Here is an 18,485-nt window from a genome sequence, read left to right on the forward strand (position 1 = left end):
CCCCGGGGCTCTCAAATGAGTTTTCCGTAGCGACAACACGCCTGTGGATTTTAAAATCAAAATTCACAGGAGGGATCATCAGTGCCCAACATGATGCGCATCCAGTGATCCAGCCCCCTCGGATGAGGCCGAGCAAAGAACGGGAATCCTCTTCTCCACAGAGCTTCATGCGGTCAGTGCGGGAACGAACGTGGAGGACGCAGAAAGACAGGCCACCACACCTGCTTTGACTCAAAAGTTTTAATATAAAAATTCACCGACGTACAAAAATGCTAAAATATGACAAACTGTTCAAAATACTGGGATCAACCTTCCTGTTACACAGCCGTAGAAAAGAAAACAAAAAAGCCAAACTGTTAAGAAGCAGTGACATGGACGCCCATCGCACCCCACTGTCTACTCAAAGCACTCTGGGTCCTCTGCCTGGCCTTCTTCCCGGCGACTTACTCTCGATGGACCAGCACAAACAAGCCCAGTAGAAAGAGGACGGTGTACTGAAAGAGACGGAAGCAGCCCCCGTGAGTGTGAGGGCAGAGGCTGTGCGCAAAATTCTAGCCACAGTATAGCACTGCCGGCTGAGCAAACGTCAAGCCAAGTAGTGACTCTCTCCTATTAAAATGAAACGGTTTAACGCAGGGGGAGAGCAACTGGCCCTATCCACCCCCAGCACAGCATCCCTCTGGTGGCTGCGGCTGGCGTCGACCTTAGGTTTGTCTTTAGCCTGTAAGCCAGGGATTCTCAACCTTGGGTCCCAAGATGTTGTTGGACTTCAACTCCCATAATCCCCAGCCCCAATGGCCTTTGGTTGGGGATTATGGGACCTGAAGTCCAACAACATCTGGAGACCCAAGGTTGAGAACCCCTGCTGTAAGCCCTTTCGGGACAGGGAACTATTTCTTCATTCCCCTCTCTCGCTCCTTCTGCTGTGTCAACGGCTTGGTGAACCTTTGACTGAAAATGGCCATCGTCTTCATCATGTGTATTGAAGTCAAGACGCATGCATACACAGGGGTGCGGGCAGAGAGGAAGCTTGAGGGGAAACTACACACTTAATTTTTTTTTGCGGAGGAGGAAAGACAGGTGGAGGAAATATGGGTTATTAGGTTTGGTGAGGGGGAATCAAAGGTTGTTCACGAAGCGCCTCGGGTGCTTTAAAATGGAGGGAGGCAGGCCTTGCCTCCTCCATTGTGCCGCCACCGCAGCGCTATCGAGGCCAGACCTCCCTGCTGCTCCGTTCTCAGCAACGATACTGTGCAGGAGCTTCCTGTTTGGGGACAGGAAGTTCCCTGTTCCCAGCATCCCGCCACTGGCGTCGTCATGTAAATGGCCATCTTGAGACACACACAGAGATGCCATTTGCGTGACAACCAGACTGGAAGCTCCCGCACAGCGGTGTTGCTAAGAACAGAGCAGCAGGGAGGTCTGGCATGGATCGCGCTGGGGTGGCGGCGTGACAGAGGGGCAGGTAGGACCTGCTTCCCTCCATTTAAAGCACCCCCCAAAAACCGTGTCGGCCAGGGGGAACTCGAATTGGAGGCGCCTCGAATTAGATGCACCGAAACGATTCGTGCACATCTGTAGAATTAACCCCTGCTAACTGAAGTGGTGATTCTCTTCCATTTAGCAGAAGGAGAACAACTATCCCCGTCCAACCCCAGCACAGCATCTCTCCAGGCCTTTTGTTTCTTTTTATACTGCGAGCCCTTCTGGGACGGGGAACCATATTATTTGTTAATTTTTTAATGTAAACCACTTTGAGGACTTTTGTTGAGAAGTAGTAGGATGACTTCACTGTTGTGACGTACAGTGTGGAACATGGACTCCAACACAAGTCTGGATCTCGGGTTCAAATCATACCCCAGAGAGGTCTTGGTTTTGATTTTCATTAGGGCAGTAAACCTGTGTCTGGACTGTTCCAGTTCAGACTGAAGGTGTAGGGGTGGCGGGGCCTCCCATCGTGGAACTGTACCCAGAAGTCCCCTCCACATAGAAAACTAAGGAGAAGGTTCCTTGCCTAGCCTTCTCTTGGACACACTCATCTATTTTTATGTGCAAGAAATGTTTTGCACAAAGAAGCATTTCATTACGAGTCCCCAATTTCAGTCTAACATGGTATAGCCCAACAAGGTTTGCCACCATTGTGAGAATTGGGTCTTACAGAGGCAGTGGAAACACTTTACTACTACTACGAATGTTTTTATACCGCTTCTCAACAAAAGTTCCCAGAGCACTTTACATAGAGAAATTAAAAAACAAAGATGGCTCCCTGTCCCCAAAGGGCTCACAGTCTAAAACCATACATAAAGATAGACACCAGCAACAGCCACTGGAGGGATGCTGTGCTGGGGACGGAAAGGGCCAGTTGCTCTCATGCTGCTCAATAAAATCACCACTTTAAAATGGTGCCCTCTTGCCTAGTTAGCAGGGGAAGAAAATATACCCCCATTTTTTTTAGAAGCCAAAAGAACATGAGAGAAGCCCTCCAGGACCAAAAGGTTCGTCTCATCCAGCATCCTGTTCCCCACAGTGGCTAACCAGAAGCACCTGGGAATCCCACAAGCAGGGCATGGAGGCAAGAACCTTCTCTGGCGGTTGCCCTCCTAGCAACTGGTGCTTCTGGTATACGGCCATTTCTCACGGCGAACTGATGTGAGAAATCTCAATGGCGAGAAGTGTCATTCCTTGAACATCCCTCTCAATGCTCATTCCCTGCTCACTCCCCACTCCTACCCACCGTTTATCTCAAAAGAGCCACTCACATTCTGCAGGTGCTCAGAGATTGCAAAAGCAAGTCACCATGCACAGATTCAAATGCCCAGCCAGGTTCCAGCTGCAAGATCTGGGACACTTTTGTGGGGAGCAGCTTTAGAGAGACCCGCCCTCCTGGTACCCAAGAAACTCTCTTTCCCCCAAGGAAAGCAATATGTTTTACAGGAGGTCATACCTTGAATTTGGGATAATCGTTCATTAAAATGGTCACTATTCCAATGTATGGCACAAATCTGGAAAGAAAGCAAGAAGTCGGCTGTTTAAGATACTGTCTTAGCAGTGGCTTTAGTGGGTCGGCCGTTACCCCTGAATATGCATCTTCTGGACTGGATGAGACTCTGGTTTCCCTTCCAGAAAGGATGCTGACATTATTTTATTTATTTATTTATTTATTTTTCTGTATATATCGCCTCCTCCAAAGACTCTAGGCAGTGAAAAACAACAATACTAATACCATTTTAAAAACAAACAAACAAACAAAGGGCAAATGCCTGGTGAAACAGGTAGGTCTTAAGAAAGGCCTTAAAAGCAGCTAGAGAGGGGGCTGAACGAATCTGGGGAAAAAAAGAGTGTTCCAAAGAAGAGGGGCGGCCACAGAGAAGGCCCTCCTTCATAGGAACCAGCCTACCAGCCGAAGGTATTATTGGCCGATTAGGGAGTTGCCCTAATAAATTGTAACTGGGGATGATGGGAGTTGTAGTTCAGCAACATCTGGGCCACCACAGGTTGGGAACGCCTACTACACTGCCTGAGAATGTCAAGACTCAGTCTTTCCAGTCCTCATGGACGAGCGGAGGCCCACCCACAGTGGCATCTGGGATGACTAGTCCAGGGGTTCCAAAGGCTGCTCTGTGAGCAAACCCATCATCACAGCCCCCACGACAACTGGTCTTGTGGCAGCAGGTATGAATGGTCCCCTTTGCTAAGCTGGGTGTGACCTGGTTTGCATTTGAATGGGAGACTACATGTGTGAGCCCTGTAAGATATTCCCCTTAGGGGATGGGGTTGCTCTGGGAAGAGCATCTGAGGTACCTTCCCTGGCAGCATCTCCAAGAGAGAGATTCCTGCCTGCAACCTTGGAGAAGCCACTGCCAGTCTGGGTAGACAATACTGAGCTAGATGGACCAAGGGTCTCTGACTTGGTAGAAGGCAGCGTCCTGTCTTCCACCACTGAACTAGAGGCCTTGCTTATGGAGCATTCCTATGTGCAGGATAAACATAGCCCTTGGTGAGCACCACTGCAGGGGCACGAACACCAGCGGCTGCGCTTGGCATGAAGGGACGCAAGGCATGTCATCGACCACCCCTGCGGGCTCCCCACCGCTTACCCTCTGGCTCTTCCCACCACGTCCTTCTTCTCCAGCCAGTGCTGCCCTTGCTTGTACAAGCCTCTGTCGTCCACGGCATTGTTGTCTCCCTTCGTCAAGAACTTGATGTCTCCGTTCTCTCTTACAGGGGAAAAGCACAGAGTCAGAAGGGATCAGCTGCGAACCGGCAGCCGCAGGAGAATATTACGACACTCCAGGGTGGATCCAGCGGCACCAAGCAGCTTTGGATCTCAGCAGGGGCCAGAGCCGTAATTAATGCATGTCTCGGAGAGAAGCTGAGGTGGGTGCAATTCCAGGAGTGAGGCTATGACCTGAGCATCTTCTCACCCAGACAGGCATGTGGTTCCTGCTCTCTGTCGAGACATCAGGATGTGCAAATGCTTTTGTTTCCTGTCCTCGAACCACAACACACATTCTTGGAGGATGGGGCTGTAGCTCAGTGGCAGAGCATCTGCTTGGCATGCAGAAGGTTCCAGGTTCAATCCCTGGCATCTCCTCCAAGATAGGGCTGAGAGAGACTCCTGCCTGGAACCTTGGAGAAGCCGCTGCCAGTCTGTGTAGACAATACTGAGCTAGATGGACCGATGGTCTGACTCGGTATAAGGCAGCTTCCCATGTATGTTAAGGCCATAGATACCTATAGGATGGGTATCATGCTTTCAACAAAACAAGGAAAAGCTCGAGTTGGGAATGGAGCACATGTTTTTCAGGTGGCTTTGTCCTCATCTCCCCCACCCACTAGTTTGCCATTCACATGAGCCTAGAGGGTAGGAAACATTAAATTATGCCCTTGGAAAAACAGGTTCTGCTATTGCCAGAGAATAATTTAGCACTCAGCGCCACTTGTCTTGCACGAATCATCTGCTGGAGCACAACTAGTCACAGGAGCAGTCTAAGTCTTACTACTCTGCATATCCATAAATCAGGGTTTTATGACTGAGTGGCCTGGTACACAATGTCTTTCAAATCTAGGTTTAATGTGGGTTACTGACATTAGCATGATTGTGTGAACCCATGCTGAGGCAGGAATCTCAGATTCACTGCGAGTCATAAACCACCTTGGCGTGGGTTCACACAATCACACTGATGTTGGTAACCCACGTTGAACCTAGATTTGAAGCACTGTGTGTGAAACTTTATTAACGGCAAGTGCAGAAGTTTAACATTAGGAGACTGGGCTTCGACTCCCCAGTCATTAGAGAACTGGAAAGGCTAGATAAATTGGAGCACACCCCTCCCCAGCAGCAGAATTCCATCAGAACATTTCCTAAAGAAGAATCCCCCACTCCCTACCTAGATGGCTCCCTGTGTTACTTCCAAGACAACCACAGACTATTTGTAGCACCATCACAGCGCAAAGTGGCAACAGACATTTTCAAGCCGCCACCTGCACCGAGACGTACTTTTCATGAATCTTCAAAACTCGATGCACGATAGGAATTTCCCTTCCTTCTATCCTAAAGACCACAATTTCGCCCACTCTAATTGGCTCTTCAATGCGATTCGTTAAGAACAGGAGATCTCCTCTGTGAAATGCAGGTTCCATACTGCCACTGAAAGACAAAGACATCAGTTCAGAAGAGTCAGAGCTCAGCCTTTTGCATGGAGATGATGTCAGCCAAACTCTACAGCTAAAGGCCCAGTGGAGGAGGGTTATCCACACTCCACCAGTTATCAGTTTCAAGCCTAGAAATACAGCTAGAATCTTCACCCCAAACACAAAACACACTCTCAGGGTGCCAGTTTCGTATGTGCTGGGCGAAGAATTGTTCTTTCCATCACCAGCCTTCCTGTCTCGGGCCCCTGTTAGGCCATTGCCTGAGTCTGTGAAATGGCAAAGTGACCCACAATCTTTAACCTTTTGACATTTTAAATGATTGATCCAGTGCAAGGAAAGGCAATGAGCTTTTACAACGTTTACTTGGGTTTGTGCTATGCCTGCAGACGTCAGGCAAGCTTGACATTCAAAGAAAGAGGCAGAGAGAGAGAGAGACACACACACACACTTCTGGCCTCCCATTTCAAGCTCTACAAGGAGAAGAGTACATTGTATGAGCCATCAGTGATACAAGAGGGGAACTTCCGAGAACTCCCGATAATCAAACTCTGCCGAGGAAGAAGGCAAGCAAACGGAAGCCTCAAAGCACCATCTACCTACTGATTTTAGCCACGTGAAGTCTCCTTACAGTAATACCACTTCTAACAATGGTAGCTTTTGATGATGTGAGGAGCTAAGACCCAGGTCTATCAAGAGCTACTAGTCTGGTGGTTATGGGCCACCTCCAGCCTCAGAGGCACGATCACTCACAACACCAGTTGCAGGGGAGTAACAGTAGGAGAGAGAGCAAGCCCTCACCTTTTGCTGTGGGCTTCTCAGAGGCATCTGGTGGGCCACTGTGGGAAAGAGGATGCTGGACTAGACGGGCCTTGGGCCTGATCCAGCGGGGCTGTTCTGATATTCAGCGAGGAAAGGCTTCTAATGGAGAGACAGGAGCTGCTGGTTCCGTGGGAGTTGCTTTTCCATAAGGTTCATCTAGGGGAGCAGATCCGATCCAATCCGATCCACCCCATCCCCTCCATTTTACTAAACTTCCTTCACCAAACCTAATAACCTGTATCTCCCCACACAAAAGGGCCTTTCCTCCCCCCAAATAAATTTAAGTGAGGGGTTGCTCCTCAGACTCTCCCACTGTCTGCCCCACAACACTGCTGTAATGTTTCAAGGCCACAAGGAGGAAAGGCTGGCTGACTGCATGGGCCTCTCCCACTAAGTCGGGGAACAAACCCACAGAAAAGTGGCACCATGATCACTCCCAAAAGAAACATTTACAAGTCCTTGTGTCTTCACAACTAAAAACCTGCTTCCTCGTCATTTCAACCCTCTGGTCCTAATCCTGCCCTCAGGAGCAACAAAGGGTAAGTCAGCTCCTTCTTTAAGTTCCATCCTTAGAAGTTCCTCAGTATGTGGAAGGGGGCATATAGACAGGAACACTATTTTCAGTGATTTCCTTACAGGTCTAAATCACTCGTGGCTTTGAGATTATTCTGCATGAAATGTGATCTAAATCAGTTCAACAGTTTGCTAACTTGGCAAAGAGGCACCTTTTAACATGGCGATTCTCTTTATTTAGCAGGGGGAGAGTAAGTGGCCCTATGCACCCCCAGCACAGGACCTCCAGTGACTGTTGCTGCTGGTGTTTATCTTACATTTCTTTTAGATTGTGAGCCCTTTGGGGACAGGGATCCATCTTATTTATTTATTATTTCTCTGTGTAAACTGCCCTGAGCCATTTTTGGAAGGGCGGTATAGAAATCAATCAATCAATCAATCAATCAATCAAATAAATAAGAGTGGTTCAAAAGAGAGCTCACCACTGCACCAGGCAGACGGTAAGAGTCTTACAGCCCTTACGCATAGGAAATTCCTGCTGATGTCCAACCAAAAGAAATTCCTGCTGATGTCCAACCAAAATCTGCTTTAAAGACCATCACCCCCTAGGTGATGTACTTTTGAAGAGCAGTATTCTGGGAGGCAGAAGGATGGCATTGTTACACACCACTGTTCCCGCTAACAGGGATTCCCAGCTGTTGTTGACTACAACTCCCAGCATCCCCAGCTGCAATGGCCTTTGGCTGTGGATCGTGGGATTTGTTTTATTTATACATACATACATTTTATATCCCACTCTTCCTCCAAGGAGCCCAGAGCGGTGTACTACATACTTGAGTTTCTCTTTCACAACAACCCTGTGAAGTAGGTTAGGCTGAGAGAGAAGTGACTGGCCCAGAGTCACCCAGCTAGTTTCATGGCTGAATGGGGATTTGAACTCAGGTCTCCCCGGTCCTAGTCCAGCAGTCTAACCACTACACCACGCTGTTGTAGTCAACAACAGTTGGGAATCCCTGTTAGAGGGAACACTGCTACACACCCCTTCTCAGAGGTGCTAACACCTACATCAGTGGTTCCCAACCTGGGTTCCTCCAGATGCTGCTGATCTACATACGTGAGATATTTCCAGGTATGAGTGCCCTTCCTACCAAGAGGTTTGTGGCAGGTTGCCCTCCTGGGCACAAGGTCATTTCTGGAGGAGGACTCAAAACCAGAGACCTGATCCCGGCTATCTGAGCGGCATTTCCCATCGAAATCCCACACCCCAGCCCGGCCTTGCCCAGGGCTTCCCAGCATCGTTTTACCTAAGCACGACCACGATGGGGCTCTCGCTGCCTGTTGCCACCATTAGCCCCTTCCAGATCATCAGCGCCGAGGAGACGATCATCCCAAAGTTCAGCACCTGGTAATACAGCTGGGGAATGAAGGGACAGCTGTGAGGGGCAGTGTTCCTTGTAACAAGGATTCCCAGATGTTGTTGACTGCAACTCCCATAATCCCCAGCCAAAGGCCACTGCAGCTGAGGATGCTGGGAGTTGTAGTCAACAACATCTGGGAATCCCTGCTACAGGGCACATTGGTGGTGGGGGGGCATTTGGGATACAGCAAAGAGAGACAAACAGATATGCATGCACAGATTCCTTCAGACACAAACAACCCTGAAGACAATCCCTTTTGCCAGAAACTGTGGTTGCAGCTCATTTGTGTGGGCCGGTAGCTCAGTGGCAGAGCATCTGGTTCCAGGTTCAATTCCCGACATCTCCAGGAAGGGCTGGGAAAGACCCATCTGAAATTCTGGAAAGCTGCTGCCAGTCACAGTAGACAATCTTGAGCTAGATAGACTAATGGTCTGACTCAGTAGAACAACAACAACAAATATTTATATACCACTTTTCAACACAAGTTTCCAAAGCAGTTTACATAGAGAAATAATAAAATAAATAAATAAGATGGATCTCTGTCCCAGAAGGGCTCACAATCACAGACTGGCAGTGGGTTCTCCAAGGTTGCAGGCAGGAGTCTCTCTTCTGCTCTTCCCAGAGCAGCCCCATCCCCTAAGGGGAATTTCAAGAGCCCCTGGTGGCGCAGTGGTAAAACTGCCACCCTGTAACCAGAAGGTTACAAGTTCGATCCTGACCAGGGGCTCAAGGTTGACTCAGCCTTCCATCCTTCCAAGGTCGGTAAAATGAGTACCCAGAATGTTGGGGGCAATATGCTAAATCACTGTAAACTGCTTAGAGAGCTTCCAGCTATAGAGCGGTATATAAATGTAAGTGCTATTGCTATTTCTTACAGAGCTCACACATCTAGTCTCCCATTCAAATGCAAACCAGGCAGACCCTGCTTAGCAAAGGGGACAATTCATACTTGCCACAAGACCAGCTCTCCTCCAACATACTTGGAGAAATGGAGATTGCATCTGGAACTTTCTGCATACAAAATGCCCTACCACTCCGCTATGGAAGCATGCCCACTTCTAAACAAACATACATTAGATCAGGCTAGTCAGCATACTGTGTCAGAGTATTCCTTAAGTTAAATTATGTGCAGTGTGAAGAGGTTAGGGGCAAGTCTATAGCTCAGTGAAAGAGACTGGCTTCAATCCCTGGCATCTCCAGACAGAGTTGGAAAAGACCTTGGGTTCCAAAGCATGGTGTGAGGACACACGACACAGCCACCTTGCTGAAGCGAAGCAGATCTTGGTGTGGCCAGTGGCTGGATGGGAGGCCCACGCGTGCCACCTTTAGGGATGGGGTCATAGAGCTCGGCAAGCTCCTCCACAGCAACACCATCTGAGCAAAGAGGCACCTTTTAAAAAGTGGTGATTCTCTTTATTGAGTGGAGGCAGAACAACTGGCCTTATCCATCCCCAGCACAGCATCCCTCCAGGGGCTGTTGCTAGTGCCTATCCTCCTGGGTCCCTGCTCGGCTCGAGGTGGCCACGAGTCCTGCGTCTCCTGTGCAGCGAGGAAGAACGGGGAGGGGAGGGAACGGGAGAAGGCTGCGGAGACCCCCCTCCCCACCCCACCCCACGCAGGGCCACAAGCACCGAGTCCGGAGCCCCCACCTGCCGCTTGTTCATCCGCCGAACATCGTCCAAGAAGTCCAGAGACAACATCACCGGGAAGACGCGGGCGCCGGGAGAACAGGAGCTCCGCGATTCCGCTTCCGGTTACCACTTGGTATTTCCGTCCAGACCGGACTCTGAGACCATAGAGTTTCCCGGCTAGGAAGGCCCTAGGCCAAAGAGGCTATATCGACACACACAGGCGAACGAGTGCTTCGACAGCCTTCACTTCCGGTCCCGATTTGACTCTTACCGGGATGGGGGAAGCTAGTAGGTGCAAATATGTAGCGATCTTTCCAAGCCAGTTTTTTTGTTTACACAGTAGACCAAGCAGGAGTAGAGGAAGATCCCCTTGATCTGTATTCCTACAAGACTAGCTACCAGCGTTGTGTGTTAAGAGGAAGAGATGGTTAGTTCTCCGCAGCATGGTTAGTCTCTAATCGAATAGGGGTGGAAAAGATGATCGATATTGCCAGTCCTAAATATTGTAAAACAATTAATCGGGCTCGTAAAATAACACAAGGCTGACAAACGGACATTTATTTTTTCTTTTTTTCAGAAAAGTAACCATTTGTTTCCTGGCCCCAAATCCAGCTATTGTCCTGGTGTAACTACTGGCGGCTGCTGCTGTTTATTTCAATTTATTTATTTATTTGATTTCTATACCGCCCTTCCAAAAATGGCTCAGGGCAGTTTACACAGAAAAATAATAAATAAATAAGAGGGATCCCTGTCCCAGAGGCTCCTAATTAGATGGCCACTCTAGTATTTTCCCATCTCTGCCTACTAGATTTCCTAGAAGTCAGCTGCATCTCAGGGTCATGCGGGTGGTTTGGCCCTCTGGCAGAGCTTGGCATCCTGTCCACAGTCTCTGGGATGATGGGAAGGCCGTGCTGGGAATCCTGGAGCCAGCATGAAGGGATGGAATTCCCCTGCTGCACCAGTGCCAGCTTAGCCACCTAACTGTGCAGCGGGGAAATGACTTGACTAGCAAGACAGAGGTTGTCGGTTCAAATCCCCGCTGGTGTGTTTCCTAGACTATGGGAAACACCTATATCAGGCAGCAGCGATATAGGAAGATGCTAAAAGGCACCATCTCATACTGCGTGGGAGGAGGCAATGGTAAACCCCTCCTGTATTCTACCAAAGACAGCCACAGGGCTCTGTAGTTACCAGGAGTTGACACTGACTTGACAGCACACTTTACCTTTACTAGTGCCAGCCCGGTCCTTTCTTTTGCATGGTGACTGGCAGAGTTGGTTTTTGGAGCAATTGCAATCCTTGTTGCAATCCAGAAAGTCTGCATTGTGTAGAATCCAAGGGAAAAGAGTTGCGGTATGCAAAAGACAAGGCAGTAGAGTGGAATCAGGAATATTAAGTGTTTGTTGCAACTTTATTAGCATACTAGGAGGAGAGGTCCTTCACTGACCGGGCAAAGTCATGTGTGTAGATTACATTTACAGGAAAGTTCAAGAAGCTAAATATATGTAATATATTTTTTTTATTAATGTGCTTGCAAAAGGGAACTAAAAACAGTTTCAAGTTTGTAGGATTTCAACTTCAAACATTATTCATTATTCATAACCATGGCTGGTACGCCAGCTGTGACCCTACTTGGAGAAGTCGGACCTGACCTCATGCGTTGGTAACATCTAGATTGGTCGACTGCAATGTACTCTTCGTGGGGCTGTCCTTGAAGACTGCTCAGAAGCTTCAGCTGGTCCAGAATGCTGCTGCAAAGATGCTCATGGGTGCAAGTCACTTCACGAGTATTACACCCATTCCGCGTTAGCTTCATTGGCTACCAGTCCGCTTCTGGGCTAGATTCAAAGTGCTGGCATTGACCTTTAAAGCCCTACATGGCTTGGGGCTGGGGTATCTGTCGGACTGCATTTGCCAATATGAATCTGCCAGGGCCCTCAGCACCTCATCTCAGGCCCTGCTCATGACCCCATCACTAACAGAGATCCGGTTGGCAGGGACTAGAGGCAGGGCCTTTTCGGTTTTGGCCCCTCAGCTGAAGAGCTTCGCCATGTTCCCTCCCTCAGTGTTTTTATAAAACACCTTAAAACACATCTTTTTAAAGGTGGCTTTTCAATGCTCCGTTTTTTGGTTATATCTAGTAGGTTCTTTAGCTTTTTATAATTTTCAGTTTTTAGCTTTTAAAATAACCTTTAATTTGAACCTAATAATGATTGTGGTTTTTAATCTGACAACTTTTTTTGTTTAATTTAGTTAATTTTATTACTTTTATTGTATCTTGCGTCTGTCTTGTTGTGAACCACCCTGAGCAGTAGTGCACTGGAGGGGCGGGAGGTAAATATTTCAAATAAATAAATAAATAAATAAATTATAAATTTGCATCTCAGAAAGGTCTGCTTCTCTTGGGCATGATGCCACTTTTCAATTATTGATCTGTTATGTTTAGAATTATTGAGTGTTAAAAGCCTGTTGAACAATAACAGTTAAGATATTATATTCATAATTTCTACTAAAAATATAAAAAATTTAGATCTTTCACCCAGCATATCCCACTGTAAAAAGTAGTGCATTCAGCTAATTTCAGTGGCAGAATTGCTTGTGCGAAATTTGGTATCTGTAGGGGATCATGAAATATGACTGTATTTTGCATAAACTCTTTAAAATATGATCACTTGTAACTGTTTCACCATTTTCGAAACCAGAAATCCTCCTCCAGTCAAGATGCTGTTGTCAATGTGGTGGACACTCTTGCTTGTTTATTGAACCATCTTTTTGTCTCGCACCAACTCACCCATTGCAGTGGAGTTACACAATGAAATGCAGTAACAGTAACATTTGGCCTTGTACATAATTGGCATAGATAGTTCTCATGATAAACCATTAATAATCTGACTGAAATAAAAGAAGGAACTTCCAAGAGGTGGTATATGACAGTACAGGGAGCTCAGTTTGGGGCAGTGGTGGATTAATGCAGAGGCAAAGGAGGCACTTGCCTACAGCAGCAAATTGTAAGGAGCGGCAAATTTGCCTATGTATTAATCTGCCACTTGCACTTGGGGGGGGGGGCAGGGGAAAGTTAAATCTACTTTGAAAACTTTTAAAGCCGCCACTGTGCAAAGGTGGCGAGAGCTCCTAGTGGGTCTGCCTGCCTGCCTCCCTAACCCTGTCATGATTTGGGAGGCAGGCAGGCAGGCAGACCCACTAGGAGCTCTCGGCTTTAAAACCACTCCTTGTGGTTTTAAAACCAAATGACACGTCGGGCCATTCCCAGCCCATTTGGGGCCTCTGCGCATGTGCACCTGAGGGCCAAAATGGGCTGAAAATGTATTAAAAGTAGATTTAATCCACACACACCCCCAAGCCCTTTACCGGGCCACAAATCTCTGGTCACCTATGGGCAGCAAATAGCTTAATCCACCCCTGGTTTGGGTTGAGCAACAGACAATGTAATATTAAGAGAGGGTTACATATTAATATTGAATTTAAGGCGATCCTCCAAAGGAAGAGTTGCCAGCTGAAACCACTATGCTAAGCTCATAGAAGACAGATTTGCTTGGGAGAAAATGCAAAGGAAAGTCTTGTGGCTTCTTCTTTACTGTGGCATGAACTACAATACCGTACTACAATATAGCACTTTTGAGTGCTGAAGTGCTTCATTAGTTGTTCTTCTTGTAATCCTTACAACCATTACAAACCTGTAATAAGGAGGGAGAGGCCTGCCTGAGGTCACTCAATGAGTTCATAGAAGGGGAGAGATTTCGGAACATAGGAAGCTGTCATATACTGAGTCAGACCATTGGTCTATCTAGCTCAGTATTGTCTACACAGACTGACAGCGGCTTCTCCAAGGTTGCAGCCAGGAATCTCTCTCAGCCCTATCTTGGAGATGCTGCCAGGGAGGGAACTTTGAGCTTAGATGCTCTTCCCAGAGCAGCTCCATCCCCTAAGGGGAATATCTTACAGTTCTCACACATCTAATCTCCCATTCATAGCAACCAGGGCAGACCCTGCTTAGCTAAGGGGACAAGTCATGCTTGCTACCACAAGACCAGTTCTCCTCTCCACAAATAGTGTAGGTTAACAGTATCTGGGTGGGAGAGGGAGAGGGAGGCGCGCCGATTTGGATGTAACGTGGAAACGGTCTACCTCAATTTTTGCCAACACAGAACCATTTCTCGGGAGAATGCACATCAATCCTATCCAGCTCCCAGCAGTCATACAGTTACACTCCTCATCTCCTGTCTTGATCTTTGCAAACATATGACTGCCCGTTGAGCGCACACATGGCTCTCCTATCTTGGCTAAGCTCCATTTAGGGTTGTGAGAACAGCCAACGTGGGAGAAGCAGAGGTGGACTGCTGGCTTTTACTAATTACATTATTTCTGTAAACTCACAGGGAGCAGCACTACTTACTGTATTAGGAGAAGAAGTTTGGAGACCAACTTTGTTTTTGTGACGATACCTGTAAGGCCACTGGGAGCCACTGGAGGTGTAAGGCACTATTATTATTATCATCATCATCATCATCTCTTGTTTACACAGTCAGACAGGTGTTAATGACTGGTTTGTTTTATCCAGACATCAAGTCCTTCCCAAGGACCTGGGATGGCTGAATTTTATCATCAATACTGTTGGTTATTATAGATATCGTCGCAAATTATTATTATCATTATCATTATTACAACATTTATATCCCGCTCTTCCTCCAAGGAGCCCAGAGCGGTGTACTACATACTTGAGTTTCTCTTTCACAACAACCCTGTGAAGTAGGTGAGGCTGAGAGAGAAGTGAATGGCCCAGAGTCACACAGCTAGTTTCATGGCTGAATGGGGATTTGAACTCGGGTCTCCCCGGGCCTAGTCCAGCACTCTAACCACTACACCACGCTGGCTCTATTAAGTTCTGCTTCTTGAAAAGACAACAGAAGTCCATTTGAAAGCATGACTAACAACCTCATTGGAAGTCTGAGTAAGAGATTGCTAATATATTGAGTGGCCCTCAAGATCACTAGCACCCTTTTTGATTTGAGAAGGACTCTGATATGCGAGTACAATTATAACCAGTAATATAGTGACTGATATATTGGAGATTTCATTTGACTGAAGCAGCTTTCGAAACTTTGAGGGCTATACATCTCAGCATGTTGTCAATTGTATTACCACCTATTGGGCCACTTATATTGTCTGTCCATCTCTTACCTATGTATTTCTTCTTCTTCTTGTACAATACATCTTATCAACCAGGTATTTTATTGTTTTCTGTATTTCGGTACTGTAATTAGGTACCTAAGCCACCTAATGGCGCAGCGAGGAAATGACTTGATTAGCAAGCCAGAGGTTGCCGGTTCAAATCCCCGCTGGTATGTTTCCCGACTATGGGGAACACCCGTATCGGGCAGCAGCAATATAGGAAGATGCTGAAAGGCATCATCTCACACTGTGAGGGAGGAGGCAATGGTAAACTCCTCCTGTATTCTACCAAAGACAACCGTGGGGCTCTGTGGTCACCAGGAGTCCACACTGACTCGACGGCACACTTTACCTTTAATTAGTTATCTACCCTTCTTATTTCCCACTTGTATTCCCCCAAACATGGACATGAGGGGTCAGGAAGGAGCTGTTGCTTCCTCATAGAAGCCTGCCTCCCCTTTGGGAGAACCACAGTCTTAGAGAATGGAGCCCAGCAGCCACACATTGTTAGATGGTTTTATTTGAAATACTTTGAAGTAAACATTATAGCAAGGCACAGATGCCACTGCAGATTAAATAGATATGTGATGGCTTGGGAGTGACCCCTACCCCCCTGCTATTGTTACTTTAGCTAGGCTACCTTGTAAAACATTCCCTATACTAAATGTACACAGTATCAAAAAATACAAAGGGTTTTATCAAAACACGTTCAGACGAGAAAGTCAGCAATTCAAATGCAATAAGATAAATAGGTTTTTTTAAATTATTTATAGTAAACAGTGAGCAGGATTCTGACTCAAACATTAAAAAAAAACCGTATAAAAAGTAATATTACACAAAGCATGAGAAAAGCACGCATGAGGAAAAAATGGAACAGATGGTCAATGCGACTGTATGGAAACCAACCTCCAGCCAGATGTGCTAGATGGGGCGATGTGCTATCGAAAGAGTCTGAGCACTTGAAGCGGACGGAGCCGTGATTTCTCCGTGAGCAAACATTCTTGGTACTGACCACTCTCTTCTCCTTGCTTCACCGTGAGTCTGGAATGCTCCCTGCCGAAACACTGATGGGACATTGACCAAGCCGTGTGGGGTATGGAACAGAGAGGTGGTCCTTCCTGCAGTTTCTCCTACAACATCTTTTCACGTGACTGAAGGTCTTACAGGGCAACTCTGCTCTGGCTGTTACAGCAACAGGAGGAACTGCCATAGAAGGATAAGCTAGCCCTACAAAAAGGAGGATCTTCAGTCATGGAAGCAAGCCCTCCTCTGTCTTTTCCCATAGTGTAGATCAGGGATTCTCAACGTTGGGTCCCCAGATGTTATTGGACTTCAACTCCCATAGTTCCCAACCAAAGGCCACTGGGGCTGGGGATTATGGGAGTTGAAGTCCAAAAACATCTGGGGACCCAACTTTGAGAATCCCTGGTGTAGATGCTTGCTGATGCAGACATTTCATATGTATGGGCCTCGATTCTTATTAAATGGCTATCTGCTCAGTGGGGAAGGGGGCACAGGCCTTGGGCAACACGGCCAGACCATCCGCGACAGCAACTTCTCAAGGGGATGATTTTCTGCTTCAGCTTGCCATGAGTGCCAGTGCAGCCCGGCCGTGTTCTGAGCACGGGAGAGCTCCCAACACTGGAGGTCTCATTGCAATGGTGCAACCAGTTTAGGGGTGGACACAGCTTGACTACACACACACACACACACACACACACACACACCCAATAAAATCGTGCTTGTGCAAGTTTGGGGGGAAGATGATTTACTAATATTGAAACAGATCTTTTCTAAAGAGTTCCAAATTAAAAACAAAACCGTATTTTGAGCTTATCTGTGGCCTGGCTGAAAAGTTAAGGGTGGCATGTGACACGATTCTAGGGCAGTGAAACCTCAGTGGCTCAAAACAAAAACCCCAAAGGCTTAACATAGGCTTGTGTCGTCCTGACAGAGAGAACTTGGTACAATTGGACAAGGAAGGAAAAGGCCAGAAGACAATACTCGTGAAAAAGGAGAAAAGGAAAAGTGAGACTGAGCTGTTGGCAGGGAGCCTTGCGTGGCACTGAGAGTTCCTTTTGTTCTGGGGGGTGGGGACGCAGAAAAGTGCTCCTTACCCTGAAGCTTCAGGTCATGGTTCAGCTGGACATCATCACCACCACACATTCCCTTTCTCTTCCTCTCACATCTGTTACATATGCAATGCGACAGGGATGTGGCAGTTGCTTTGTTTTTTTTAAAATTTCCCTTACTGATTAAAGTGAATGGAATGCAGAGCCCACTTCACGAAACCCGACAGCATATTTAAGAATGTCCGCCGTCTGCAATCAACCTTGTAGGGGAGGCAAAAATGCACACTCAAACGTTTGGAGACTTTGAACGTTTGTTCTGAGAGTTGGGCTTCCCGACATCACACGCTGTGGAATCCCGCTCACAGTCTTTGCTCTTTGAACCACCTCCTTCCTCTTCTGCAACGCTTGTCTCGCTGTTAGATTCTACAAGTCCGTTCTCGTTTGACTCAGTTTCTAGCCCCTCTTTTTCATTCTCTGGTTCTTGCTCCTCCTGCTCCTGCTCCTCCTCTGGATCTTTTACTTTGTGAACAATGAAGAGGTGCCTATTCAGAGAGATGTGAGACGTATAACACAAGCCACAGAGCAGGCACTGAAAAGTGGAGCTGTCTGACTTGTGCCGAGGTATGTGTTCCTGAAATTCAGTGTCACTGGCTGTAGCAAATCCACATTTTGCACATTTCCAGTGTGCCTTCAGTTTTTTTGCGGGGGGATCCTCAGATCCTGCTGCTGTAGATTTCATTTGCTCCAAGCCATCTGTGGATACCCTCTTTGGAGATTTTGCCTACCAAAAATAAAGAAACAAGCATGGTTTTATTGTACCACGCTGCACAGCAAAGGCTTCATCCAATCCACCATGGACCTAATATTCACACAGAGAGCACCCCTCACAGGATAATACTCCATTTCCCTTGCCCCCAGGAACTCAGCACACCAGGTCATTATGGGGAGTGAACGTCTCCTGAACCCCACACAGCCTCCCCACTGCAACTGGTCACGGAATACACTTAGCCCTGGCATAATGCCCACACACCCCTGTGCAGCTGCACCATGAAGGCACCGTATAAACACAGAGCTCTGTATGAATCCCACTAACGTGCCACCCATGGTGGACCGGACAAAGCCCCAACTCACCAAACCCCACATACATCTACACAAAAATAAACGGAGCTGCCTTTGGGGAGAGTGGA

General features: G+C 47.4%; 2 protein-coding genes and 1 non-coding gene across 3 annotated transcripts in view; 1 reads left to right on the forward strand and 2 right to left on the reverse strand.

Moving 5' to 3' along the window:
• Positions 1-225: 225 nt before the first annotated feature.
• On the reverse strand, positions 226-10,211 carry SEC11A (SEC11 homolog A, signal peptidase complex subunit). Its single transcript, XM_053273154.1, has 6 exons — positions 10,055-10,211; positions 8,292-8,401; positions 5,501-5,650; positions 4,098-4,217; positions 2,945-3,002; positions 226-494 (listed from the first exon to the last, which is right to left on the reverse strand). Exons 1-6 carry the CDS (start codon positions 10,103-10,105, stop codon positions 444-446), a joined length of 540 nt encoding a protein of 179 aa, XP_053129129.1. The 5' UTR covers positions 10,106-10,211; the 3' UTR covers positions 226-443.
• Positions 4,523-4,594, forward strand: TRNAA-GGC (transfer RNA alanine (anticodon GGC)). The gene has a single exon. It is a non-coding gene; the product is annotated as a tRNA-Ala (tRNA).
• A 5,517-nt stretch (positions 10,212-15,728) lies between the features above and the next one.
• ZNF592 (zinc finger protein 592) overlaps positions 15,729-18,485 on the reverse strand; it is a 47,604-nt gene continuing 44,847 nt past the window's right edge. Inside the window, exon 9 of the mRNA XM_053272843.1 lies at positions 15,729-18,079. Coding sequence (XP_053128818.1) covers positions 17,585-18,079 — 495 coding nt within the window. The 3' untranslated portion in view covers positions 15,729-17,584. The remainder of the gene's footprint in view (positions 18,080-18,485) is intronic.

This window comes from Hemicordylus capensis, chromosome 10, assembly GCF_027244095.1.
Source record: "Hemicordylus capensis ecotype Gifberg chromosome 10, rHemCap1.1.pri, whole genome shotgun sequence".
Taxonomy (NCBI): domain Eukaryota; kingdom Metazoa; phylum Chordata; class Lepidosauria; order Squamata; family Cordylidae; genus Hemicordylus; species Hemicordylus capensis.